Source organism: Carassius gibelio, chromosome A14 (assembly GCF_023724105.1).
Source record: "Carassius gibelio isolate Cgi1373 ecotype wild population from Czech Republic chromosome A14, carGib1.2-hapl.c, whole genome shotgun sequence".
NCBI classification, from domain to species: domain Eukaryota; kingdom Metazoa; phylum Chordata; class Actinopteri; order Cypriniformes; family Cyprinidae; genus Carassius; species Carassius gibelio.
In genome coordinates this window covers 2,759,841-2,787,188 of record NC_068384.1, presented here as the reverse complement: position 1 = coordinate 2,787,188, position 27,348 = coordinate 2,759,841, and the positions used below count along the sequence as shown (strand labels likewise).

The 27,348-nt window shown below is 36.0% G+C and overlaps 2 protein-coding genes and 2 long non-coding RNA genes across 7 annotated transcripts in view; 2 read left to right on the top strand and 2 right to left on the bottom strand.

The window, feature by feature from the left end:
* The window catches only part of LOC128027245 (uncharacterized), a 44,121-nt gene extending 30,195 nt beyond the window's left edge, over positions 1 to 13,926 (top strand). Inside the window, exon 2 of the long non-coding RNA XR_008186663.1 lies at positions 13,401 to 13,926. This is a non-coding gene — a long non-coding RNA (uncharacterized LOC128027245). The remainder of the gene's footprint in view (positions 1 to 13,400) is intronic.
* LOC128027243 (zinc finger protein ZIC 3-like) lies at positions 5,246 to 10,221 on the bottom strand. The gene is made up of 3 exons (XM_052614635.1): positions 8,965 to 10,221; positions 7,868 to 8,031; positions 5,246 to 7,516 (listed from the first exon to the last, which is right to left on the bottom strand). The coding sequence occupies exons 1-3, from the start codon at positions 9,962 to 9,964 to the stop codon at positions 7,334 to 7,336; spliced, it is 1,347 nt and encodes a 448-aa protein (XP_052470595.1). The 5' UTR covers positions 9,965 to 10,221; the 3' UTR covers positions 5,246 to 7,333.
* Positions 13,927 to 15,754: 1,828 nt separating the features above from the next.
* On the bottom strand, positions 15,755 to 20,305 carry LOC128027244 (uncharacterized). Of its 4 annotated transcripts, none has more exons than XR_008186659.1 (6): positions 19,994 to 20,305; positions 19,169 to 19,217; positions 18,544 to 18,691; positions 18,320 to 18,455; positions 17,904 to 18,031; positions 15,755 to 17,101 (listed from the first exon to the last, which is right to left on the bottom strand). It is a non-coding gene; the product is annotated as an uncharacterized LOC128027244 (long non-coding RNA). The 4 variants fall into 4 exon arrangements; XR_008186660.1 differs by having other exon boundaries at positions 18,544 to 18,688; XR_008186661.1 differs by lacking the exon at positions 18,320 to 18,455.
* On the top strand, positions 20,298 to 23,824 carry LOC128027242 (zinc finger protein ZIC 1-like). The gene is made up of 2 exons (XM_052614634.1): positions 20,298 to 21,366; positions 22,465 to 23,824. Exons 1-2 carry the CDS (start codon positions 20,406 to 20,408, stop codon positions 23,061 to 23,063), a joined length of 1,560 nt encoding a protein of 519 aa, XP_052470594.1. The 5' UTR covers positions 20,298 to 20,405; the 3' UTR covers positions 23,064 to 23,824.
* The last annotated feature ends 3,524 nt before the right edge of the window (positions 23,825 to 27,348 follow it).

Below are 27,348 nucleotides of genomic sequence, written 5' to 3'. Positions count from 1 at the left end.
ACGCCCGCAGGTAAATGAACGTTTAATTTGCCCATTATTAAACCGACGACTAAAAATTGATTTGATCTGAACGCTGTAAACGTGAATTTTACTCCTTCCTCATGTTTTCACACTTTCGAGTTTTCTGAGACAAGGAGATTGCAGCAGTCTGACATATGATTGAAGTTTCTTTGACATTCATTTCTGCACAACGACTTGCCAATTAAGTGAATTTTTAATAACTCATATGCTCCGACTTTTAATTTTTGTAAGAATTACAGTGTTAAGCCAGGCTGCCTGTGACATTTATGACAAACATTGACAAAGTATGACGTGAATTAAAAACTATTTAGTTTTAGGAAAAACGTATTTATGCTACTAAAATTTACATTTCTACTCAACGTAAATATTTGTAGGCCCATGATAATTATTGTTGTAGTTAGCTTTGACTTCACGTTTTGTTTAAAACATTAAATCGCATTACATGTGAATTCAAGTATTCTAGTCATACATTTAGGTGCATTTATTTAAGTCTGTCAGCGTATAATAACGATCGCTTGCTACCTATTTTGTAGTAGCTACAATATAGCGATTACTTAGTTTTTTAAATGTTCGTTATAGCCTATATATTAAACATACAGGAGGATAATATTCTTGCAAAAAATAAAAAATAAGTATTGTGTTTGAAAAACTGCCGCTGAAGTCTTCACCAGCCTGCTGTATAAGGTAAAGTTTGTTTTCTTTAAACTTGGAAATTAATTGATTTTTTCACTGTCGTTAAATACACTAACTTTATTTGAATTTGACAGCCAGTGAACTTAACTTATTGGTCATCGTCATAATTTATTACTAAATGAGAAAACGTCCATTTGAATTGCAGTTTAAAATCTATATATTTATATAGATCTATATTAAACACCATTGCAGTGTCCTGTGGCCTAATTTTTCTTTTTTGTTGTAAACAAGTTATAATGATGGTCAATATTCGATATTGTGATTGCAATTTGTGTGACGCAAAGGCAGAATGGTTAAGAAATAGATTAATTCACATGAACTTGTGCTCTGTTCCTTTTCCTTTTTTTTTTTTTTTTTTTTTTTTAAGTGAGTGGAGATAAAGTATGTGATACCTTTTCTAATGCCCCTGAAAATGTAGTTACAAATGAAACTGGGAAAAAACAATTACACAGGAGATTGGCCCTGGGGTATTGAGAGGTAAGCAGCATGAGGGGTTGGATTGACTCTGGTGCACCTTTGGACCTTGCATTATCCTGGCATGAGGTCTCTTTGGCAATAGACAAGCAATTTCCAACAGCAGCTGGCCACCCACCTGTGTGTGCCCACACACACACACACACACACACACACACACACTTTTAAGTGTATATAATGACTTTTTGTGAAAAAAAAAAGTGAGTGCACCTATCTGGAAGTCTAAGTTCAGTAAAATCTTTCATTAGATTTTTAATTTTTATTTTAGGACTAACTTTTTTGAAGATTTAATTAAATGCTTAAAATAAAGGTGCTTTAAAAAGTTCTTCACATTGATTCCATAGAATAAACTTTTTTGGTTCTACAAGGAACCATTAGGTCAAAGGTTCTTTAAAGAACCATCCCTTTCTTGACATTTTATAATCTAAAAAACTTATTTCGCCACAAAGAACCTTTGTGAAACAGAGAGGTTCATCAGATGTTAAAGCTTCTTTATGGAACCATTTAGACAAAAAGTTTCTTCTATGGCATCGTGAAGCACCTTTATTTTTACAAGCGTATGTCAACTGTAGCAGAAGTGATACTTTCTGTCTCAATGATAATGCCATTTATATATTATTTATGTATTCATTTAGGCTTCCAAACCACCAACCACTAGCACCTGCTCTCTTGCCCCCTGCAGCCCCTGACCCTTGTTTGCAGGTGTTACTGATGCAATGATGGCCATATAGCATTCTGTGTCCTCTATTTTGATAAGTTACACATCATGATGGCAAAGTGGGCACCAACTTTTAGTGATCAGTAATAAGTGTAATATTAATTATTAATAATATCTAATATTATTAATATGACCATTGGTGATGTGCACATGTAAATACAGAATAGTTAATATTTTTATAGTAAAATACCCAATATATGATATTGATCACTTCTGAGCTTATCTTTGAGTTTGATTCAATGTGTCTGATTGCTTTTTTTAATGATGAACATGTCTACATAAACTAAATGTAAAAATATTAAAACTCAGTTAATGCAATAAAATTAAAAATTACACTCTGCAGGGATCGGGGCTTTCTCGAAAGACGGACAATTATGCACACCTTTGAACTTTTTTTGGGGGGTGGGGGTACTTCACCTTATCCTTATGATAGTATAGATTATGATGTCTCGGTATAATAACTACTTATCGTCATCACAGTAGCCTAAAAGGTTCGTTCTAAAAGCCCCATATTGTATGTAATAAAGTGTTACACCTAAATTTCCCCTGTGCATTACTGTCTGCTCTCGTACTCTAAAACATAATCACATGGATGTGCATTTCAGTGAAGGCGCTCCACGGTTTTCATAGGCGCCGACTTTAATGACGTTCATTTTTATTAGGTTTTTATGGTTCCTTGTGTGCTCACTGAAATAAAAATAACAATTATCTATCTTTGTGTTTTAAACAACCCATTTTTTGGCAAGCAAGTAATTTCCGGTACAGACTAATAAAATGTTTAAGCTAATAAAAAGAGCATATCTATCTATATATCTATCTATCTGACAAAAGCGGTTAATATTTTAAGACGCTATTTTAAATCTGAATCTGTGTTTTACCAATCCGCTGCAAATATGGCGATACTGGAGATAAAATGTACAATGTCCACTGACGAGGAAGAAAAAAATTACAGACTTCCTTATAAATTAAAAAAGAAGAAGCAGTTGACACTTGTTGGACTTCTGGCAGTAAAATCTTATGTCTTAAAGTATACCAGAAAAAAAGCATTTAGTTCACGTGATGGGAAAATCTATTTAAACGCAAACTACGAATCGTCAAGGTAAATGACGGCTCCATTTGCCTTGCTTTAACATTACAACGGGCTTGCAGCACATCCAAAATGGATTCTGAAAGGACACATCCTGGATTAACAGACATATATTGAGCACCTTTGCATATTCATTGCTTTTCCTGCAGGTGAATAAGCATCGGTAGAGCGCACTGAAAAGGGTTAATTGACGTGCAAATTGTCTCTACCTTCCACATCATTCTTACATTGTTTGGTAAATAGAGAATTAAAGACAAATACAGCCAAATTCACTTATCTTATAGCGTAGCTACTGTAGCTATAAGTTTTGAAGTTAAAGATATTCAAATCCAAAAATGCAATTCTCATTCAAAATGTTATTTATTACGTTATAAGGCTATTTTGTTTGTCTACCAGTAATTCCATAACTTCTAGTCTACAATCTTTTACAATGTGGAGGAACGAATAAATGACACTTTTATTTTTATTTTATTTTATTTTTTACATTACAGCGGAATCAGTTTACCTTAAAGGAACCTTCAGTTGTTTTACTGCATTGAATTCTTGTCTGCGTCACAGGGCTGGTATTAGTGTGTTTTATACGTGCGTGGCGATGACCTATTGGGTGTTTCTAATTTTCTAAATGTAAAGTATAACGCGGAAAACAGCTCACGGTTACATGTTGATAGCATCCCGCCACGTTCAAGGCAACACCCGAGTTTATGATCTCGCAGACAGTTGCGTGACAAAAACTGTTTGGAGCCTGCTCGTGTCGGTTTATCCTCTTAGACAGTGCCACCCCGCTTAGCCAGCAAAGCTGAGATTGAACGTGGCTTCAGGGAGGACTAGAGAAAGGACCCTAAATTAGTATTAGCCGGAACGCTCATCCAATCCACAAACACTTGGATACTTATGAAGTGTATTTTTAAAGTTTTAGGTTAAGTAAAATGTTTGTATAAGATTTTCACTACAGATTATTTGATAACATTTTCAACTACATATTAATTAACCACAACCCTACCTCACATTTCTCATATCTGTCTGTCCAGCATTTATTTTACAGCAGATCTTAAATTCACTGTTTTACTTCAGCCAACCAACAACCGCTACTTTTCAAACTCCTTCCACGTGACTGCAATGCTGACGTGTTTTCTAATCCTTTTCAGGCTTCCTTAGAAACAGCTTGTCATCGTTATTAAGACGTGTATCATTCAAGGACCAAGCCTTCTCTTATATTAACGCTATCGTTTTCGTTTTTCGCAACAAGTTAAAAAAATTAGACGGGACGAAAACAGTCGAGTGTGCCCATTTAGTCAAGCTCAGATGGTGTTTCGGGGTGCCTCAGCGAAACAGCCAGCGCCATTTTGTGACGTCACCGCGTATGTCAGATAGACTCCTGTTTAATGGCGTGAGGAGAAAAATGTTGCGTGAAATGGGGAGCTTGCACAGAAATCAGAAAAGATTCAGTTAAATGAATTTGTTAAACTGTTTACATTTGAAGTTGTGGGTGGGTTTAATATTTATGAGGGTGGAGTCTTGGGGGGTTGGGCCAAAATACTGCGTAACCAAGCGAGGATGAGGACAGAGCTTTGCAGGTCCTCCAGAAATAATAGTTGCCTATAAGCCTTTAAATCGTAAGCTTGACTCAGTGAAAAAATATTTTGCGTGTTCACCACATTGACTTGTGTCTGTAAATGGCTGGCTTGTTTTATATAGCTATATATATATATATATATATATATATATATATATATATATATATATATATATATATATATATATATATATATATATAAACCAGCCATTTACAGAAAATCTTGTACTTAAGTTAAGAAATAATTATATATATGTTTTATTATTATTATTTATATGTGTGTGTCTCTCTCTCTCTCTCTCTCTCTCTCTCTATATATATATATATATATATGTGTGTTTTATTATTATTATTTATATGTGTGTGTGTCTATATATATATATATATATATATATATATATATATATATATATATATATATATAGGCTATATATATATATATATATATATATATATATATATATATATATATAAATATATATATATATATATATATATATAATTTCTTAACTTTTCCGTCCCTCAAAAGAAACAGGATGCTAAGATGGCGGCATCGTATACTGTCAAGTTCAAGTGTGTTGCAGCGCCGTACGGCTGAGCAGGGTGCATATGCTTTAAGTTCATGGTTATTACCAGGAAAATATAAAAGATAGAAATGAAAAAGAAAAAAAACTAGGTCTTCATTTGTGACATTTCAGAATTTCTTTTAATTCCAGTCAAAAATGTGTTCACATTTTGTCATGAATAGTTTGTTAAACAAACCAACAAACAATAACCCTACCTCGAAAGAAAGTACAAGATTTTGCTGAAATTTTAATAGGTATGTAGTAACAATGTTTGCCTCGAAAATGGCACAGTGACACAGTTCATCAGTAAAACGTGCTTTTCAGGAATAACTTGATGCGTGACCCATTTCCACGAGAAAAAAATCACAGAATCACATTCAAGCTCCATTTGTACATCAGATCTGTATGAGATCAGGGCTGAAGATACATCGATGGTGGCTGAAATAAATCTTTCTTTTAACTTAACGTATATAAAATAGCATATAAAACATATATTCATTAAATTATTTAAATAAACATTTATATCACGTTACTTACGAGGTACTGTATTTTTTTAACGTTTGTTTTCAAAAGTAGTGCTGGTGGTTTGAAATCATGGTCATAAGCACAATATATTTATATGCATAATTTTAGTCTCTTAAAAAATATGTTACAATGCAACGCTGTAATCTTGGTGTCACTGAACACATATTTTCCCTCCCTTTTGCACATTAAAAAGTTATAGTACTCTTAACACTACATTTCATTCACACATACAGTTCCACGTCTGGAAAAAAAGTTGTTCACATAAAACAAGCAAATATGTAATCAAAGTTTTCTATATGTTTTACCATACTCTTAACAAACAACACGCTATATTCACAAAAATAACTACATTTAAAACAATGCAAACTGGCAGACAAAAAGTTTTATTTTGAGATTACTGTTGTGACAGATCATTGCTCCTCTTTGACACGTTAAACAAAGACTTGCATCCACAAAGACAGTTCTGGAACCATCAAAAATGGAATTCCATACTGATTCAAATGGCTGTACCTCAAACCCAAGAATATAATGTCTTTAACACTGTCACTCGAGTTCAAAGTTGATGCATGAATGGGAGCTATGCTATTGCATGGTGTATCTGATCAAAAAGTGGCTTGTAGGTGAAAACACAGGTCAGTGGGCCTCTTGAATTTTTAGTGTTCCTTATAGATCTACCTTAGAGATGTAGTCTATACTTTGATGCTAAGAGTAAAGAAAAGAACAAATATAAAATATGTAATTTTGATAAGAACCTCACATTCTTCAGATTCATCAGTGATTTAAAGGGGATTTTTTATTGTTTCTTTTTATACAGGTCCTCACATGAACTTACGTTGGAAAATGCATAGCCTGCTTTAAACTATAGTTCATGTCATAATATTAATATAATTAATACTTAGACACATATAATGGCTAAAAAAAGATACAATCGTATCGAGGGAACTTTAGAACTGACTCCCTTTTTCCTTGTTAAAACTGGTTATTGATTCAAACTGTACAGTCTTGTTAGAAAACATTTCCATAAATATAATTTAAAAGTCGGCTCTTTCGCCGATAATTAAATTACAAATTGATAAATATGGCATCATGGATATGTATATACATCATTATCAACAAAGGCAACGTTATATTCAAAGGTAACAATCGTAAGCGAATACCACATTTCTCCACCTGAAAACGGACTTGGACAACAGATTTGACTCCATCAAACAAGGAAATACATTCACGAGTAGGCTAAATACTTATTTATTATTTTGTTCAAGTTCAAGACAAAGACTTTGGCACGTTTCTTAAGACTGTCTGAAGTTTTAACAATCAACTTAAAGGCGTGTGTCACCTTAATATAAAACACCGTGTAATATTCTTTCTTTGCCATTATTTTTAAATATTTTTTTTCAGAAAATACATAAAATTAAAAATAAAATAATCATCTGAAATCTGAAAACTAAAGGAAATCCATTTATTCTTAGAAAGTGTTATTTTGTTATTTTACGCCTTGATAGTTTTCTCCGAACTCGGAATAAAGTCAAATTTCGAATCCTGAGGATGGACGAGGCCTGCTGGCGAACTCTCATCTTTTCCTGTTGTTTCAATGCCATTTTGTACGCCACAGCGTAAATAGTTTTTTTAAGGTTACTTCAACCATTGGTCCACCATTTGAGAGTCTGCTTGGAGCTTCAAACGTACCATTCGTTAAAATTAGGCGGTAGTCCATCGCTGTGTGCAGATGCATTTTGCACTGCAGACGTGGGTGTTTTTGTCGGGTCTTCAGTGTTCGCAGAAACCAGCACTGGCGGCGTGGAGGACTCGTATCCAGAGCTAGCAGCTGGAGACGACTCTGAGCCTTGTGATTCGTGTACCTTCAATTATAACGTTCAGAGATGTATGACAAACAGACAGGACGAGGGAATAACACGCTTGTACAGGATTCAGGATTGTATTCTGTATTCTATGATCGGATTTCTGATCTCTGTTATAGTCTACATGTGAACCAAAATGATAGAACAATATCAAGCCTGCTGTAATATGAATGTAAACGCATTGTACGTATAATACAAAATACGTTTATCTAAGGGCTTACAACATATATATATATATATATATATATATATATATATATATATATATATATATATATATATATATATATATATATAATTTACTTGCCTGATTCAGGCCAGTGTTTGCAAAATCAGAAAAATGTCCCTTACCTTCATGTGTTTCCTGAGAGAGCTTGGATGTGTATAGGACTTGTCACACACTTTGCAGATATATGGCTTGTCAGATGTGTGCACGTGCATGTGCTTTTTCCTGTCGCTGCTGTTTGCAAAGCGCCTGTCGCAGCCGTCGAACTCGCATTTAAATGGCTTCTCACCTGCAAGTGAGAGCAAACACTGAAGTTTTAGTAATATAACTTTTTTTTTTTTAAAAGAGTGGATGTTCAGTAGCCCACAACTTTGTTATACGCCGTTCGAAATAAACAGGCCATGATGATTTGCTAACCCACATAACACGCTCTTTGAGAGTACTTGCTGTTATCCTTTGGCTGTTTTACTTTCCAATAATCTTTATATTCGTTTTAGCAAACCAACACAGCATGCATTGTCGTGTAAGCTGTGTAGCAGTTATTGACATTTTTTGCACACGTTCCCATCTGCCAAGTGTAAACATATAGACTGTTCTACAGCTTGCTTTACATTTCATGTGGATCTCAGGGGTCAATTATTTAGGCACAAATCCAGCCATCAGACTAAATGCACTTCGACTACTTCATACTTTCCCGGTCCAATGTGTAGCATTTTATTTATGCATCCATAATACACAGATCTCATGCTGTTTCTATAGGCTAACTTTATAGCCACAATAATCAGCCTCACAAATGCAAGAGGACAGTCCATTCACAAATTCGCTCCACGACAACGCGTGCAGCTTTGCATTTCAATTTACCATCTCTTATAAGAGATGCTTTGTATATACATTTAAACAAAAACAAATTTTGCTCTACCGAAAAAAAGTAAAAGAAACTACATTTCTTAAAAACGTAATGTGATCAAAATACAGTAATCTTCCCAAACATCAATTTCCCCAAACCTAAAGTGTAGTTAAATTATGTGTGGCCATATTCCTGAACCATTTCCTCTTTATTACTTTTATTTTTTAATTATTTTAAAAGAAAATGCACTTGTTTATTTGCATTTTTAAAGAACTGCAATGTACGTATAAATAATCCCGCTGGAATATCATTTAATTCATATTCATTTTTTCAACACCATGGGTAATAAAAAAAAGGGAAATACTAATGCCTTACCTGTGTGAGTTCTTTTGTGAATTTTTAGATTTTCTGATCTTGCAAAGATTTTCCCACAACCAGGGAACGGACACGGGAACGGCTTCTCTCCAGTGTGCACTCGGATGTGGTTCACGAGTTTGTATTTGGCCTTAAAGGATTTCCCCGCTCTCGGGCAGTCCTCCCAGAAGCAAACATGACTACTCTGTTCTGGGCCGCCAACGTGTTCCATTGAAACATGTGTAACCATTTCATGCATTGTGCTGAAAGTTCTGTCACAAGTCTTTTTGGGTCTGTTCATCTGATTCTCATCTATCCACTTACAAAACAATTCTTGCTTAATTGGTTGCCGCATGTATCTGAAGAAGGCCCCCGGAGCGTGGTGTGTGGGTACGTTCATCCCCATGTTCATATTGATGGGATGGTTGTAGTTATGGAGCTGAGCGGTGGCGTAAGGGTCCGTGCGAGGGCTGGCCACAGGTCGGTACGGATCTGGACGGCCAAAAATGTCCCCGCGTAAACCCAGGTGCATTTGACTGTTTACAACATGTCCCCCCGGTGAAGTGTGGCTCAAGCTCTGGTCGTGAAGTCCAGGAAACAACAGATGTCCCGGGTTGTCCGAAATTCCGGGGGGCCCGTGTAGACTCCCCGCCGAAGCTGCAAAGATTCCATGCTGGGCACTCGGCGGTGCGGTCTCTCCGATGCCTGCGCCCCTGTTTCTGAAGAGAAAGTCCCTGGTCGAATTGAATGCTCCACTGGCGTAGGAACCAACTTGTCCTCCGTGGTGGTGTCCGAGCGCGGCTGCGTATCCAGTAGCTTGCGGGGTGAACGCTGACGACTGGCTGGAGGCGATATCGTGAGTAACCGGACTTATCTTGAAGGCAGCCGAGTGAGATGAATCTGCGAAGGGACTGAGCCCCAGCCCGGGGTCTCGGTTTCCCAAATCATGATGTCTAGGTGTTCCAAACCCCCCTACTCCAAGTGAAGGGAACTGAGGAGCGCTATCAAGGAGCATAGTCATTGGGTTCAATTGAGAAAAAGCAAGTGAAAAAAAGAGAGAGAGAAACCCCTGTTTGGTGGAGTCAAGCGGGTAACGGTAAATTGAGCACAATTTCACGTAAACTTCAATAAAGAAATCTTGAATTGCAAAAAGAAACGATAATCCAGGGTCTCGGTAAACGGGAGCAAAACTCCCGTAACTGGGATCCGTGAGAAAGATGATCAAACTTCCCCCCCTTTCCAAGCGAATGATGTCCTTGGACTGATAAAGTCAATCACTCCTTGCACATAAATGAGCTCGGGAGGCAGCTCTACACTGTCCAATGAAAGCACATCGCTTTCATAGTCACGTGACAGCTAGGAAGGGTGCTAATTGGCTGCGTGTTCTTTGATTGGCATGGTTTAATATTGAAAGTGGCAGTTTGTTTCTGTGAGTAGATTTGATTGGTTGCTTGTTGGCATTATTTGCAGGTAAAGCAAAGGGACTTTATTTCGGTTCAGTAAGAAAGGCTTGTTTATTTCCCTTGCTTAGCACGTCAGCTGTTCCCAAAGTTACATAAACTTTCAGAAAGTGGCTTGACAATTGATTTATCAAAATTCTATTTTGCCAACGATCTTTTTTTTTAAAAAAAGAAGATCAGAAAAGAGCAAAAATGACTTAGTAAAAAATAATTTTAATTGGAAATTAAGATCATTCATTTGTTGCTATCTATCTATGCGTCCATAACTTTTTTTTTTATGAAATCACTGTTTTAGAGTGAAGCCGTAAGATGGTAATATGGTGGTAATTCAAATATCCCTAAGTTTATATATATGTGTGTATATATATATATATATATATATATATATATATATATATATATATATAGGCCTATATAATTTTTTTTCCATGGCGACAAAAATACTTGTTATGGAAGAAATTCACAGGGTTGCTGGTGACTCGCTGCAGGACACATAAAATCTGATCAAGTTCAGAAACGCGTTGAGTGTTTCAAGCAGCGCTTTTTATACCTCCAAGCCATTTCACTTCCCCACTCCCCCTCAGTCTCTCCTCGAAAGGAGTTCCCTTTTATATTTTAGAGATTAAAAAACAAAACTCTTTAAATCAGCCCCTCATTCTGGTCAAGTCCTCAAGCTTTCACGCATTAACTTTCAAGCACATTTTCTACGAGACAAAAAGCAAATAGGGACCTAGTCTAATAGTTTTAAGGTGAGTAATTTATTTCTCAGTAGATGCATTATAAAAGTGCGCTGTTGATAATTTGCATGGTGTATTCAGTTAATATTGTAAATCTTGTAGGCTAACATAAGACATTTTAAACTAAAGATAATTTTTGCTAATAAATACACTGTAATAGAATGTAGTAGTAAATGTTTAATAGGCATAGTTTATGCATTTCGCTTAGGCTATATATATATATATATATAAAACACATTTAAAAAGTTTTACTTTTAGCAATATAGATTTCCAGTTATTCTCCTAATCTGCAAGATTTAGACCCCCTCCTTTCTGCTTCGTCTTTCTTTCTTTCTTCCTGCCCCTCTCTCTTCTCTCCCTTTCGTACATGAGCACACATGTGAGTGAGTATAGGCTACCGCTGGACAGATTTACGTTTTTTTTTCTTCTTTTTTTTTTTTTTTTAAGGTCTCACAGTCGGCAGTCAGGCTACGGTTTCTTTACTTTCCAGTTTCCACTCTAGGCCTATAGTTCGTCAGTTTAAATGTGGACGCGCTCAATATATTTTGTGACATATAGGCGTGTTCATTTCCAGGCGTGGCTAAGAAATACGTTCTTAAGGACGTCCTTTGCTTTTCCTGTGCAAGGAACTGTTCGGTTATTTCACCTAACTTCTTTACTGCACTACAGCTCATGCCGGACAAAGGGCAAATGAGGTCAAGAGACATTTTGTAATTTAAGGGGGCAATGACCAGATATATATTTCGACCGATTATTTGAGGTAGTCAGATAATGTTTCGTCAGAATAATGCGATGAGTTCTAGCTCCCGCCCCCTTGTCTAGACTAAGCCTTCATATTTTAGTCAGAGCAGTAGTCCTACCTGCTTAACATTGAACTCTTGAAGATGAGGATTCGGGCTAATACACAGTTATCAAGACCAGTAGCACCGTTAATAGTAGCATATAATCGTTTATAATTATGCTATAGATCACGTCCTGTTTATTCGTTTTCCAGTTGTCAATCTTACATTAAATTAATGCTTAAATAGGTCTACACAATTAAAATAAACTCATTCGCTGCGTTCGCTTAAAACAACAGATGGACAGATGGTTACTTACCACATCGTCATCCTTTCATTTAGGGAGATTATGTTATTGGTAGTATTTTAAGATTTAATTTAATTTTTTAGTTTTATAGGATTATTCTCTGGAGTTATTAGCGATATCTTCTCTTTCTGTATACTTATCCAGACACATGGCTTTATATCTGTGTACGTAGGCTATCTCTTAAACATTCAAAAGTATGTAGCCTGCTTTCTACCAGCTTTGTCGAGGAGTGGGTCTGTTTATCTCAAACACTTAATCAGTATTGAGTAATGTGATAACTGTGGCACCTTCAAAGAACATGTGTCCATGTGAAATTTGTTATGTTTAGCATAAATGACTGGAAATTAAATTTGTCGAGGCGTTACGCATCTGCTTATTAGTGAAAACAAACTGTTGTTGCAGGATATATTATTGTGCCCTGTCGAGTGCTAAAAAAGAAAGACAAAATATTGTTTAAAGTGTAGAGTTCCTTTTTGTGCTTTTGTTCCTGCTTGTATCTCACTCAGTTTTTCCCTTTATTTCGCCCATTTAAATTTACCGACATTTAGCCCTTAACTTGTAAAGCTGTACACTCACTGAGTTCACTGCAATGAAGAAAAGTTTTTCTGCAGTTTTCAGCCTAATATATTAGACCAAATATATTCAGCCAAGAATTTATTACCAAATTTTATTTAATTTTATTTTGACATGCTCACATGCAATGTATGGCTCTATGTCGTCTTGATATGGAAATATTGGATGGAAATAAAGACAGAACTACACTGAATTTGTAATTGTACAAAGTTAGCATAATGCAGGTATGCAAGGATGAGAGGCAGTTTACATTTTGGTAAGCATGCTCATAGACTATATATAAATTTTCATCATAATAGAGTTAGAGTTATCTAGAGTTATACCACTTTGACTGTATATCAATTGAATCTATATTAGTCTTTGTTGACATTATTTAGTCTGTCCCAAAGACAAGTCTGTAACCTTTGTGAACTATGCCATTAGGTCTTTTTAGTGAATGTTACTAGAATTGATAAACACAAAAACCAATATTCAGTGTTGTATATGCTCTCTCTCTCTCTCTGTTTAAATATTATTGTACCAACCCATTTATTGGCAATCTTTAATACTGTAAGTTGTACATTAACAGAATATGTTTAGAAATGCCTTCCATCTTTTCCAGTAATGAAGAAATGAAGAAGAAAGAAATGAATCAGGAAGAGTTGCTGTGTGGTGTGGAAGAAGAGACTGTCTGCCCTGATTGTTCTGGATTCTCTGTTATGGTGTTGGATTTCATGTTCAGGATGATTTATCTGAAAACTGTTTATTATATATAAAAGTATTTATTCTTGGCCACATCTGGTTTATTTTTTCTTTTAGTATGTTCGATTTGACTGTTAATGTAGCGAGAATGGTGTTTTTTGACTGTTATGTATGACTTAATTCTGACTATTGTGAATACAGTTAACCTCAGTAAATATTGTCTTGTAATGTTTACTCTGTCCAAGAACTTCATGTGTGGGAAGAATTATTTTATTAAATAACCCAAGTTTGCGCCCACTCATTTGGGGGAGACAGTCTTCAGAAGAAATACATGATTCACTTTTTTTTATTCAAATTGCTGTTAGTGATCAATATTCCTAGTATATAAGTTGTGCAAGTTGTATTTTACTTTCTAAATCATAATTATATTCTGTTCTTAATGTCAACATTTTGTGTGGTTATTTCAACGTTTGAATTGGCCCTTTTAAAAAATGGTATTCAATTGCACTGTCCACATTGTGATGCTGTGTCACACTTTTTACAGTGACAGTGGTGAGATTACATCACAAATCTGTTTTCATTTTTTGTCCGTTTAATATTGACAGGTGCAAAATAATTCAAAACAAGTAAATACATTTCCTCAGTTGACACCAGGTCATCATATGGTTGCAAAAGTTCAATTTGTAAAACTTGCTATCATTCTTGTAACCTCGAAATTCAGAAGTCTATTAACCCTTACATATTTCATGTCCAAATATCGTTATATTTAGCAATTATGCGATATTAAGGTACCTCAGTAATTTTTATTCTGTCTTATTTTTGTATATGTATTTCGTATTTAATAATTAGATATTTTTTATGAATGTATTTAATTTACATATTCATTTTGGAAATTGAATATAAATTATTTTTATTTATTTATTTTTATTTTTATTATCTCAGATTTGCAACTCAAGAAAAACATTTGCTAAAATGCACGCCTAAGCATATCAAATCAAATTAATATCACCTTTACCAAACAAACTAACCCGACCAATACATGCGGAAGGATACTACGGAAAGATACAAAATGGGATATTTTCTAAGTGCGTTAGAATCAAGCAATGCCCCTAGAATTTCTGTTTGGAAGTGTTTAATAGCAAATATGCTATAATTTATATAAATAATAACAAATACAATTTTTCTTACTGTTTGTATGATATAAAAAACAGTGAAGAAATCAGTGAAGCAAAAGGTTCTATCACGTTAAACTTTAGCAAAATAAGTGTAATATATAACTTATCCTGCAACGAAAATTACATGTGTTCCATTGGTTATATTATATTTAGGCTGTAGTAGCCTATATTGTGGTGGTTAAACACCAAATTAAAAATGTATTTTCCAACACCAGTATACTGAACCGAGCATCACCAAAATGTATTCAGTCTAATCAAAGTTAAACCACAATAATAAATATTAAAACAGACATTCAGAGTTGCCTGAATGCGACTGACTTGTGGCTTGAAAAATAATCTTGATTTTGTTGCTTAACTCCGGTTATTTCTATTCGATGTTGAAATCACACTGTTGCACAGCATTCATAGAACAGACTTTCTAATAATTCATATACATGGCACCTAAACACTTATATATTTTAACCAACAATAGCGCATTCAGTCAGCACTCTAAAGTCACAGAACAGCCAATATCTGTCAGCGCGCGAGCGGCACATATCAAAGCATTTTCAGTGAGATATTTGAAAACGGAGTCGTGTGGTGAACGCCTGCGTGTCCCTTTTAAAACAAATCCAGGGCCTGTCAATCATCGTGCATTCCGACCAATCCCAAAGCACCGTTTTTAAAAGCTGGTCTGCCTGCTGTGCTTTTATATTGCAGTAAGGCCTGGTTCGGAGCATTTTACTACCACGGTTATTGCCACAAATCAAGAGGGCAAAGTGAACGGCATGGGACTCACACCAATCTTAACGAACCTGGGTCCGATTCCTGCGTCTGAGACTGCACACACTCTAAAAAACACTGGGTTAAAAACAACCCAAATTGGGTTGTTTTTAACACAACTGCTGGGTAAATATAGGACAGAACCCATATGGGGTTAAACTAACCCAAGAAGTTGGGTTATTAATTTTAACCCAGCAAATGGGTTGTTTTTTCTACCCAAAAATTGGTTATTTTTACAAAAATAATGGGTTAATTTGATTTCATAAATGGGTTATATTTTCAAAGGAATTTTTATTCCTTTTAACATTAAATATACCACATAATAAACAAACAGGACAACATTGTATTATCTTTATTTTTCTTTCAGCATATTACACTTTGTAATTACACTTTACCTCAACCAAAAATTCAAGAGATCATACAAAACTAAAAAAATAAAATTCCATTTATAAACAGTATTTAAAACAATTTCTTTCATTTTTATGGTTTGCCTCTGTAACTTTTCTAAACTGTAAATGTTTAGAAAAAAACATTTGAATTCATAAACTCCAAAGAACCACAAGGTTTAGTAATGCATTTAAAAAATTATTCATATTATTTTTAATCCATATGCTCATGAAATTCATGAACTCCAAAAAACCTCAAGGTTTTTTTTAAATATACAAATAAATACTTATTTTTAAATAATCCATATGCACATGAAATTAAAACTAAAATACTTTACCTCAAGAACTGTTTGTTACAAAGCACATTTGTTTTAAGTCTACATTATGGACCTGTTGTTTTAAGTCTACAAAATGAACACAAAAATAAATCTATGAAATACAACGTATTGGCAGTAAAAGATTTCTACATAAAAATGTAATTGATAATCAGTACGCATAAAGTAATACTCTTCCTCAAGCAATAAAACAGTTGTTTATACAAAAAAAAAACAGAACAAAAATCTCATGTGCAAATAAAACTTAAACTAAAATGCTACCTCGTGTTCTTGAACCACTGTTTGTTCAAAGAACCTCTTATAATCTACTTGCAGGAATGTAGTGCCCAGTGCAAAAAATTCACTGTTGGGGATTCACTTCCCTCCAACTCAAAAATATTATGAATAAACTCCCTAATATAGAAACAATGTTTCGGTTAGTTTACATCAAAAACATAAAACGATTTGAAACATACATTTACTGTCCCAATGAAGTGAAGTGAAAGTGATGTGACATTCAGCCAAGTATGGTGACCCATACTTAGAATTCACGCTCTGCATTTAACCCATCCGAAGTGCACACACACAGAGCAGTGAACACACACACACACTGTGAGCACACACCCGGAGCAGTGGGCAGCCATTTATGCTGCGGCGCCCGGGGAGCAGTTGGGGGTTCAGTGCCTTGCTCAAGGGCACCTAAGTCGTGGTATTGAGGGTGGAAGAGAGCACTATACATTCACTCCTCTCACCTACAATTCCTGTCGGCCCGAGACTCGAACACACAACCCTTAAATTGCGAGTCCAACTCTCTAACCATTAGGCCATGACTTCCCCTTAAACAATAGTTCTTTGTTCCAAAGCTTCTCCTGCGAGGATGACAAATGCCCGCGACGCAATGTGTCCATTTTCAAGTTACAGGACATATGGGTAAGGTCTTGATGCTTCAGCCTGCTGGAGGTACTCCACCATATTTGTTCCAACCTAAAGGACAGATAATGCAAATGAATAAAGGTGAAACAGAATGGGAGTGTCAGGGGTGTGGGTATGGGTGGTGGGTTGGGGATTCATTCGAAACTGTTTATTCAATCAAGCAGTCTTTAGAAACAATAGGTCTTGTATAGGCAGAGCTTTGGATGAGGCAAAATACCTGAAAATTATTACAGCTTGATCTGGCCCACTTTGACAGAGCCACTGACAGGGATGATAAGCAAGTCAAAAGAGTTTTGGTAACACTTGAAATACTTTAATTTTACTTTAATTTCTACATTTAATATTCTGCCCTACAAAAGCAAAAGACCTTAACTTGCTAGAGTGTGAAACTTTTTTTTTATCTGTCTAGTAAAATTAATTATAGCTAGGACACTAGAAATTTGCCAGTAAGATGTTTTAGTAATGAAAATTATCTACAGAAAAAAAAATTGTAAGCTCAGACTTATTTATCCAAGATACATTATAAATTAAATTACAAAGTTCTTATGGAGCATATCTTGTCAACATGTTACTATATATAAGACTGGAATAATGATGTTGGACATTCAGCTTTGATCACAAAAAAAAATGTTCTTAATATATTCAAATAGCAAATATTAATTTATTGTAACAATATCTCACAACATTACTATTTTTGCTGTATTTGGATCAAATAAATGCCTTTGTAAGCAGAAGAGACTTAATTTAAAAACATTTAAAAAATCATACCGATCCCAAACTTTTCAATGGTAGTGTATTCAACCTGGTGAAGTCATTAAATGATTGAAGTAAATTTCTGTAAAGTCGTACTTACAGGCTGAATGTCAATGAAAGCTTTTTTGCTTTCATCAATGCTGGGTCGGACTGTTTTTCTGCCAAATTTGTAGGGTGGAGGTAGAAGCAAAACAGGTAATAGCTTTAGTGCAAGATTTCCCTTTGCATCTGTAGGAAAATAATATTACATTCATCAACACTAGTAAAAACAGTAGCGAGTTGTCATTGAGAATATAAGGCCAGATTTACTAAACAGGTCAAATTAGCGTGAGTCCAAAATCCCATAAAAGTGTAGACTGAAGTGTAAAGTTGTGCTGTTGATCCACTGACAATATGCAAATAAAAAAAACAGATTTTTTTCATCACTGCATTTCTATAGTAATCCTGACAGTACTATGGTGCAAGCTATTAGTAAATCTGGCCCATAATATCAAAATATTGTAGAAACATTTTAACCTTCTGTCATTTCTTCAGCTGTACATGAAAGCTTTGCTTCTCGCTCACAAAAAGCAAGATCCTGTCAGTATACCAGCCATTTTTCAAACAGTTTTGGGGCTTCATCTTAATGTTAAATGTGAAAGTCCTGTGCAATCTAAAAGCAAAAATAACAAAAAAAACTTCTCAAAAAAGACTTAATATAACTCATGTTACCATATGACAAAGACATTATGTTAACATACCATGCCTGAGGTAGTTAGCCGAGTAAACTCATGGAGGACCTCAAACATATTTTTCAGATGTACTGTTCCACCTGGCTGATGGGCTGTGTGTTGTTTCTCAGCCATTGTTTAATTTCCTCAGCTCTCTCTTCAGATACGGTTGATTCTACTGGACAAAGAAATAGCAATGCTGTTAATCAAATAGAGGCTTATGAACATTTTTTACATGTAAAAGGATTAGTTTCCATAAAAACAGAAATACTCTTCAGAGCTTTTCAACACTTTAACTAGTAAATCCTGGATGTTTCTAAACTCCATGCAAACTGATTCCTGAATTATACTGCTTAACATTTCACTTTGCTCATAATTTGCTCACAAGTCGTTCCAAACCAGTAAGACCTCCGTTCATCTTCGGAAGACAGTTTCACAGTCTCACGGGTTTGGAACAACATGAGGGTGACTTATTAATGACATAATTTTGATTATTGGGTGAAGTAACGTTAACCCTTTAACTAAACGGGTATAACCACAATAACGTTACCAGATCTTTTTAATAATAGTAACAGCTGTTTTTTTATGGTTTATGGTCATTTTATTATGATCAATGTATGGCAATCATTCAAATTAGATGAGATAAAAGTGTCACCTCCAGCTAAAGGCTGTGGATTTGCCACCACGGACAGTCAAGAGCGGGTCTGAGGGGAAAAAACAATATATTTTAGTCCAAGATTAATTGACACTTACCTGGATTTCAAATAATAATACATTTATTAAATGAATAAATGATTAGACATGTATTTTTATTGTGAAAAAAAAAAACCGAAACGCATCAGACAGAAAAAAAATAGGTAACGTTATCTCTGGTGCTCGCAAATGCAGGATGCCTATGATCTATCATATAACGTTAAGTGATATTTTAAAATCAGAATGGGACATTTTTGCCAATCGGTAACGATTCAATGATAAAAAGACCAATACAAACCTTTATTTCACCAGAAAAAAAGGCTGAAGTCAGTTTGTTTTTAAAATATTTTCTCCTGTAACGATCCAAAATATGCCCGCGACAGATGACCCAAAAATTGGGTTGTTTTGGCTTAGCACTGCATGCAGTAAGATGGGGGATGGGCAAGTCAAGGAATGCACGTTTACATCACATTGATCTCGTTGCATTGAAATTAATTGACTTAATGGACTTTGAAGTAAATTATGTCATTTAACAGTTAAGAAGAAACGTAAGACTTTGACAAAAGGGTCGTTTAACACATAAAAACTGAAGAAAACGTATTTACTATCCAGCAGGCATTACCAGCAAACCAAAACGAGCGAATCTAGCGGTGCATTTAATGTCATGTAAACGTGACTGTTGTCGCACATTTCTTTGCCTTTTTATCGCTCGTTCGCTCATTATTATGTTATGTGTGTAAATATGTTTAAAAATACATGTCAAATGTATAAATATATTGATACGAACCTTATTTCTCCAAATATTACAGCGTGTGTGTGGCATCCACCTCCACCTCGAATTCAGTCAGCCCGCGCTGCGCTGATCCTGCGCGGAGTTGATTTGACCCAATGAGCTGGGTTATTGCGTCCGAGTGGGGGAGGGGGTGCATTGATTCAGCTCTCAGTGAAAACGACCCAGAAAATAACCCAGCGGTTGGGTTACATAGAACTACCCAAAAACTACCCAAGACTGAGAAAATAACCCAAAAAATTTACCCAAATGGCTCAACCCAGCACTTGGGTAGAAAAAATAACCCAGGATTTTTTAGTGTGCATGCAGATGATACAGCGGGCGACATGGGGGAAGAGTTTTGTAGGTAAATCGTAAACGTTAAACGTTGGTTGATTTGCCAAGCCCTCAGCCAAGCTTGCAACAAAACATGACAAGCCTGTCGCGGTTTAGTGGCTGCCCTCTTTCTTGCGTCAACCCTGGAGAGAGCAATACTGAACCCAGCGTGGTGCTGCCACCTTTGGCAGAGGAGCACATGGGGCACCCCACTGGCAGTTCCTTAAAACTCTGCCCCTCGCAAAATGTGCTAGACTACCACGAGACGAGGGCTAGTGCATATGTTGACCACTCGGTTACCCATTTTCCAGACACTGGATACACCAGTCATCGCTTAGAACCCAGTCCTAGGGGCATTATCATTGGGACAAATCTGTCAGCAGCAGGCATGCCACCAGTAACTGATCAGCTGGCTCCGAGACCTAACCAACATGGCAATATTGGAAGGTACCGTGACCTCCACAGCTATAGGGATGGCAGGAGCCATGCATTCTTCACCACCTATCAAGAGCAGGCCGATGGCTCTTCAGACGCAACCCGAGACCTTAGCAGCCAAATGATGTTGGGTCTTCCAGGAGATCTTCTCTCACGAACGCACCCGTATGGGCAGTCGGTCAATGGCCCCAGGGCCAACAGCCAGCAGTTAGTCACTCAGTTTTTGGAGTTCTATAAGCCTCTGAATATGGCCATGCAACGAGGAGGGGGTGACGCCTTCCTCAGGTGCTCCAGGCAGAACCCAAAGCACGAGCTGGTGTGCAAGTGGAGTGACGGCCAAGAAGGCACTGGCAAGCCGCCCTGCGCCAGGAGTTTTGGGACCATGTATGAACTCGTCACCCATATGACGGTTGAGCATGTCGGAGGACCGGAGCACTCTGACTACGTTTGTCACTGGGAGAACTGTTCAAGAGACAGAAAGCCTTTCAAAGCCAAATACAAGCTCGTCAACCACGTCAGAGTGCACACTGGAGAAAAGCCCTTTCCCTGCCCTTTTCATGGATGTGAAAAAGTTTTTGCCAGATCCGAGAACCTCAAAATACACAAGAGAACGCATACAGGTTAGTTAATAATAATTATTATTATTATAATTATTATTATTAGCATTATTATAGTAATAATAAAAGTATTCAAACTTATGAAATATATTCTCTGAACCTTTTTCGGAGTGTTTTGCTTAATTTTGTTCCAACACAAAATTAGTTCATGATAGAACTGCTAGGTCAGAATAACTCGATAAATCGTACTGTTTGATTATTTTTGCCAAAAGTAATGTTATAAAATATTCTACTGTAGCCTAATATTTTAATTATATTTCTTTTTTTTTTTTTTTGCTGTACACAAACACTGATTTTGACACTGGGGTCCATCAAGATGAATTCATTTTAAAAGTTTTGCCTTTGTAGAATGTATGTAGAATTTTGCACACAATAACATAATTTCCTTCAGCCTGTGTGAGACTTTAATTTGAACTGCGATTAAAGCTTTTATTTATATCAAATGTAGGCTATTGTTTGTTGTTCATATTAGCGGGATGATTTTATTATATATTTTTTTCTCCCGTTTTTAAAATCTTTCGTGCTGGTGAAAATCAGTACATAGTTGTTTGGGTGCCTCTCATTCATGCATTGAAAATAATTAAATAAATTCCGGGGCACCGGAGAGCTGTGACGTAGCGTTTACGCAAGACACAGCTGAATTGTCTGCTATGGTAGAGCACCCACACATGCTACGCACTGCAAGCTTGAGTCCACTACACTTAAAACTGACGTCATATGAATCTTTAGATTTTATGATCTATATAAATGGCCCATGCAAGTTTTTTTTTATTTTTTATTATAAACCATTAGAAATTATATATATATATAACTGTAATTATGAAATCCAAAGTTAACTTTTTTTTCTTCTGACTAGAAGTGAGTCAAACTAGGATTCATCTTTGACTCAGGACGCATATAAAACTAGGCTGACTAAGTAACAAAATGTGTGCGCATAAATGTTATTTTTCACTGAAAAGTTTCAAATGAAATTGAAAAATGTAAACTCTTACAACATCTTGCAAGACACATCTTATGACACCATGCACTCAGAACTGATGAGCCATGGTTGACTGTACATCCCACCCGTAACTCGCGTTTCCCCCTCCTCTGCCCGTTTAGGTGAGAAACCGTTTAAATGTGAGTTTGAGGGCTGCAATCGGAGATTTGCAAACAGCAGTGACCGGAAGAAGCATTCTCACGTTCACTCCAGCGATAAACCCTACACGTGCAAGGTCAGAGGTTGTGAAAAATGTTACACACATCCCAGCTCCTTGCGCAAACACATGAAACTCCACTGCAAGGCCTACATTGCAAAAATCGGCGAAGACGACGAGCACCTTGTAGAGGCCAGGTCTCCTGAGGTAGTGGAACAGCAAGACACGCCCGCCTCTACCCCCGTGACGCGAACAATGACGACCCAATCCCTGTCTCCTGAAACACGAAATGAGTCGACTATGAGCTCACGTTTCCATCACACCTTTGAAAACAGTTTGGACTATATGGCGCACAGGCCACAGTCCCTTTCGGACCCTCTGTCGCTACAACGGGGCAACTACAGACCAGAGTCTGTACAATACTCGTGCAGCCAACCAAGTCATTCGTTCACACCTAGCCATAGACCTTTTGCGTCCAACTCACCTTTTCAAAAAAGTCTGGTAAATGGCTGGTACACATGTCATAGCGCAGTGGACACCTTTTCACCCAAACACTGTAAGTGATTTATAATGTCTAACTCGGACGTCTGCGTGTTAAAGCATTTACGGATGACAGCTGAAGGGTTCCTGTTCATGTAGCCTAATATTGTCCTGCAGGCTTTCTAAGTGCAATTTGTTATTGTGAGCTTTATCTGTTGTACCTCATTATCTTGTATTGGTGAGACGTCGGTGACTATTCCTAAGCTGTAAATAGCAAATACCTTGCCAAAATATCTAGCAAAAATGGTAAAGACAAGTTGCCAAATTAGCCTATACTTCATATATAGATATATAAAATATATACAAACAAGATGCACAGATGGAGTAGAATATAAAGGTCATAATAATAAAGTATGTTGTTTTCTGCACAGGAAGTAAATGGCGTATTATTTTGATGTTCTGTAGAGGCAAAGACTCCGTTGGCCTATATATATATGTCTTGAAAAGTGATAATACTTTCTTTGTGTGTAAATTACAACATGGATATTACATGCATATTCTGTCACAGCTTATACGTAGTTTAAAGGTTATTCGCAATAAAAATTTCGTTTGTCTGCATGTGTGTGAAGGTGAACCCATTATTAGACAACTCCTGAAAAAAATTATTTTAAGATTTTCACACTACATCATCAGTGTGTGCATTTGATACCTTAATACTTCTATGGCGATTATTATTGACATCAGCCACCTTCATGAGAATTAAAGTGTGTAATTAAGATTCTACTGTATACACTGTTCAGTTAATTATGCATTCGAAGTTTCATTAAAGTATCTCTATTCTCTTTGATCAAGCGTCTGATTTGAACTCTATGCTTCTCAAAGGAAACGTACGTGAGTTCAGTCTATAACAATTTTGGATTTTTATATGTGGCCGTTTATTCAACCGATTCCAAATATGGGAGTTTGGTGTGTTTGGTGAAATTTCAAAAGAATAAACTATATATACATATTTTTAGTGTCTTTCAGACTTGTGTGCAGTGTCTAAATCAATTAATATAAATAAAAAAAAAATGTTACTATGAAATTGTTTTCATTGAAGGCGATTTTACAGCCAAAGTCGTCTCAACCGAAGCATCTCCCAAATTTATCGTCATTATCTTTTCAGTTTAACCCGTCGTGTCTGGATTCTTGAATGCCAACTCTGTTATGAGAATTTTGTTTGCTATTAAGTCTGTTGCTATATAAACTGCAGCGTATTATGGCACAACATAAATAACGGTAGCCTATAAAAGAACATACAGGCCTTTATTCTGAGCAGCGAAACGCCAATCTGCACTCACTTAAGTTGCTTAATAAATGAATGTGTGGATTTTCATTTGGTTTTGGTAGACTTCTCACTCGTTTTCAGTTTGATGGAGCGTTTTATTATCGTACAAGAATTGACAATGAACTCAAATCCTGTTAAATCAAGTACAAATCTGCTGTAATCTCACCTCTGTCATCAAGTACCAAATGGCAGCCTATAAAACTGAAAAGAAGCAAAAAACTTTGGTGGTGATGAATGAAATGTTAGGTTAATGCAGAAAGTACCACTCAATGAGTCCTAAATTGTCAGTCTGAGGTTCATAGCTCTTTCAGTACAACAGTTGCATAATTAAATCATTTGGCATATTTTCTGATTTGTCTTCAGTCTCATTAGTTTGTTTCTTTCTCACATGTTTGCAATTGAATTGATATTTTGAAAAATCTGAACACTGACCTCAGTGACTGTAAAGATTGAAAATGGCTTTGGTATAGCTGAATCTAATGTTCTAACTGTCTTGTTATATAATCAGATATGCAGAGAGTTTTATAGTCCAGTTTTGCCTATAGATTTCTTCTAGTGTGTGTGTGTGTGTGTGTGTTTGTTTGTGTGTGTATGTATGTGTATGTGGGTTTGGTGTTGTGAAATGGTTGGGGAGTAGTGTTTCTCGATTTGTAATGCGAGTAACTTGCCTTTCTAACACATCTTTGCTGTGAAGCAGCTAACACTAATGACCACGATACATAGCATTTTAAAAGACTTATTTTTTTGCTGGTCTGCTATTACAATAATGCATTTCATTCATAGTTTAAGAGCCCAGTCCCCACTGTCAAGGATGGTGCCTCAGGCAGCAATCATCACAAACTACTTATAGAGACAAACATGGCGAAAAATTGGTGACCAGAAAATGCAGTGAGCCTCTGTAATTTTTGGCCTATTTAAGGCTTAAGAAAAAGAGACAGTATGTTTAATTGAAGTGGCTATCAAGGCTCTTTGACAATGTTTATCTGTTTAGCTATAGTGAATAACCTAAGAAAGGTCAAATGGCACAAATAAATATCTCTCCTCACAGAAACCTTATAACATCAGCCCTAGACTGATGCAACAAGTTTAAAACAAGTTGCTGTAAAAGTGAAATTAAACGCTGCTGGATTACTGAGCATGCAGGAAATTGAAAAAAGAGGACAGAAAGATATTTGTGACGATCTGATGCTCGGCAACCATGTTCATATCTATTCGTATATATATATATATATATATATATATATATATATATATATATATATATTGAAAATAGATCTAATCTAATCAATAACAAAACGACAACAAAAATAGGAGTGAAACCTACCTGAAAACAATAGGGGGAAAAAAGATAAAAATGTATGTTTCAGATATTTTTTTTGTCACATACGTAAAACAATAGAACTGAACAATACTGATCAGATTAAAGATTTATTATTTCTGTCAGAATTATTTTATTTGTGTCTAGTGTTGCTGGTAACAGAAAATTAGATGACAGTCTATAATTTTGCCATTTTTAAATCTTAGATCCTAAAACTAGCCTGTGATTGAAATCAAATGAAATCAAATGACAAAGTCGAATGTCAACTCACTGGATAATATCGTACAGATGCTTGGTAACCTCGTAGTATTATCAGACACTGACCTCCTAATACTTTGATTGTACAGTGCTTAAGGTATTTTTTTGTGGAGTTTTAATGTGTATTTTTCAGATAGAAATCTTACGTTGGTAATGTGATTGCATGTATAACAATATTTGTAGTGGACTGTTGTTAAGCTATTATGCTCTATTTTACATTCATGTAATCCTATAAGCATAAACATGATCTACTTTCTAAATTTAAAGCGAAAGTCTTTTGCATTTTAAATCCTAATTTAGTTTTACTGTATTGTTGCATCAAGACAGGCACATTTATATTTGTATGTTTTTTGTGAACTATGTGTATACTGTATTTGGTTTTTGTTTTACTGTATCATAGATTTACTCTCTGAAAGCAACCGATTTATGTATAAAAATATCCCTGAATAACTGTATTTGTTTAGACTATTCTGTATTTACTCTGTTTTGCAAGTGCAAAGTGGTGGTGTGCATTTTGATCAGGTAGAATTTAGATCTCTTTTCTAAACTCCTTTTAATGCCTGTTGTTTTTCTTTGCCCGAAATATTATGATTTCACTTTGCCACTATATAATAGAAGAATGACATTTCTTCATGAATATCTGGATGACCACACACCTTAGCTGTTTTTTTTTTATATGGTTATTTACTGTGAATGAGGTGATATCTCACTGTCCCTCTTTAATTCTTGTCACCGCGTGTTCTGCCTAGCAACAATGATGTATAGCGAAGGTTAGTTTGCATTTTTGTTTATAATATGCGACAACTTATAATATATTCAACTTTTTTATGCATTTCCACACTTACTCTGTATACTTTACTTGTACAGATAGTGTATCACAGACTATTTCGCCATAGCATCCTCAAAGTGTGACCAGAACTATATGATCTCAGTGTCTGCTGCGTTCCACCTGCTCAATATGACACATCTAGCAGGAGCAGTGTGAAGTTGCGTAAGCCTGGTGAGGGGGTGGTGGCTGTGCAGGCTGATGGGGTGTGATTTTAATTGGATTCCTGCCTTTTCCAGTCGTCCCCAGGTCAAGCCAGTGGTGTTGGTGCTCCCTGACTTGGGCTTCTTTTAATCTCCACCCCCTCCTGTATATAGCAACCCACTTTTACACTCTCTCATCTGCTGCTGTGCCTGTGCTCTTGGCTACGCTTTTCTCCCATGACTCCCTTAAACCGGCCCCTTAATCTGTGCAGCAGTGTGGTCCTGTGGCAGGTGGGTGCCACAGTGTTTTATGAAACTCAAATCACAAAACTCACCTTATTTGATCTTCCATCCTTCAGATCGTTTACAAAGTCACCATCGTCCATTCATACTCTGCCTCCTTTTTCGGCCAAACCATGTTTTCTTCTTAGCCTTACTTTCATTTGTCTCTTTCCAAATGGGGTGTGTTAGGCTTTGAGGGTTTTAGCGCATGCGCA

Coding starts and splice junctions, on each gene's coding strand:
- LOC128027243 (XM_052614635.1), bottom strand. CDS start 9,964: ATGACTATGCTCCTTGATAGCGCTCCTCAGTTCCCTTCACTTGGAGTA. Junction 8,032..8,964: donor TCACAAAAGAACTCACACAG/GTAAGGCATTAG, acceptor TCTCACTTGCAG/GTGAGAAGCCATTTAAATGC. Junction 7,517..7,867: donor CTCTCAGGAAACACATGAAG/GTAAGGGACATT, acceptor TTATAATTGAAG/GTACACGAATCACAAGGCTC.
- LOC128027242 (XM_052614634.1), top strand. CDS start 20,406: ATGACAAGCCTGTCGCGGTTTAGTGGCTGCCCTCTTTCTTGCGTCAAC. Junction 21,367..22,464: donor ACACAAGAGAACGCATACAG/GTTAGTTAATAA, acceptor CTGCCCGTTTAG/GTGAGAAACCGTTTAAATGT.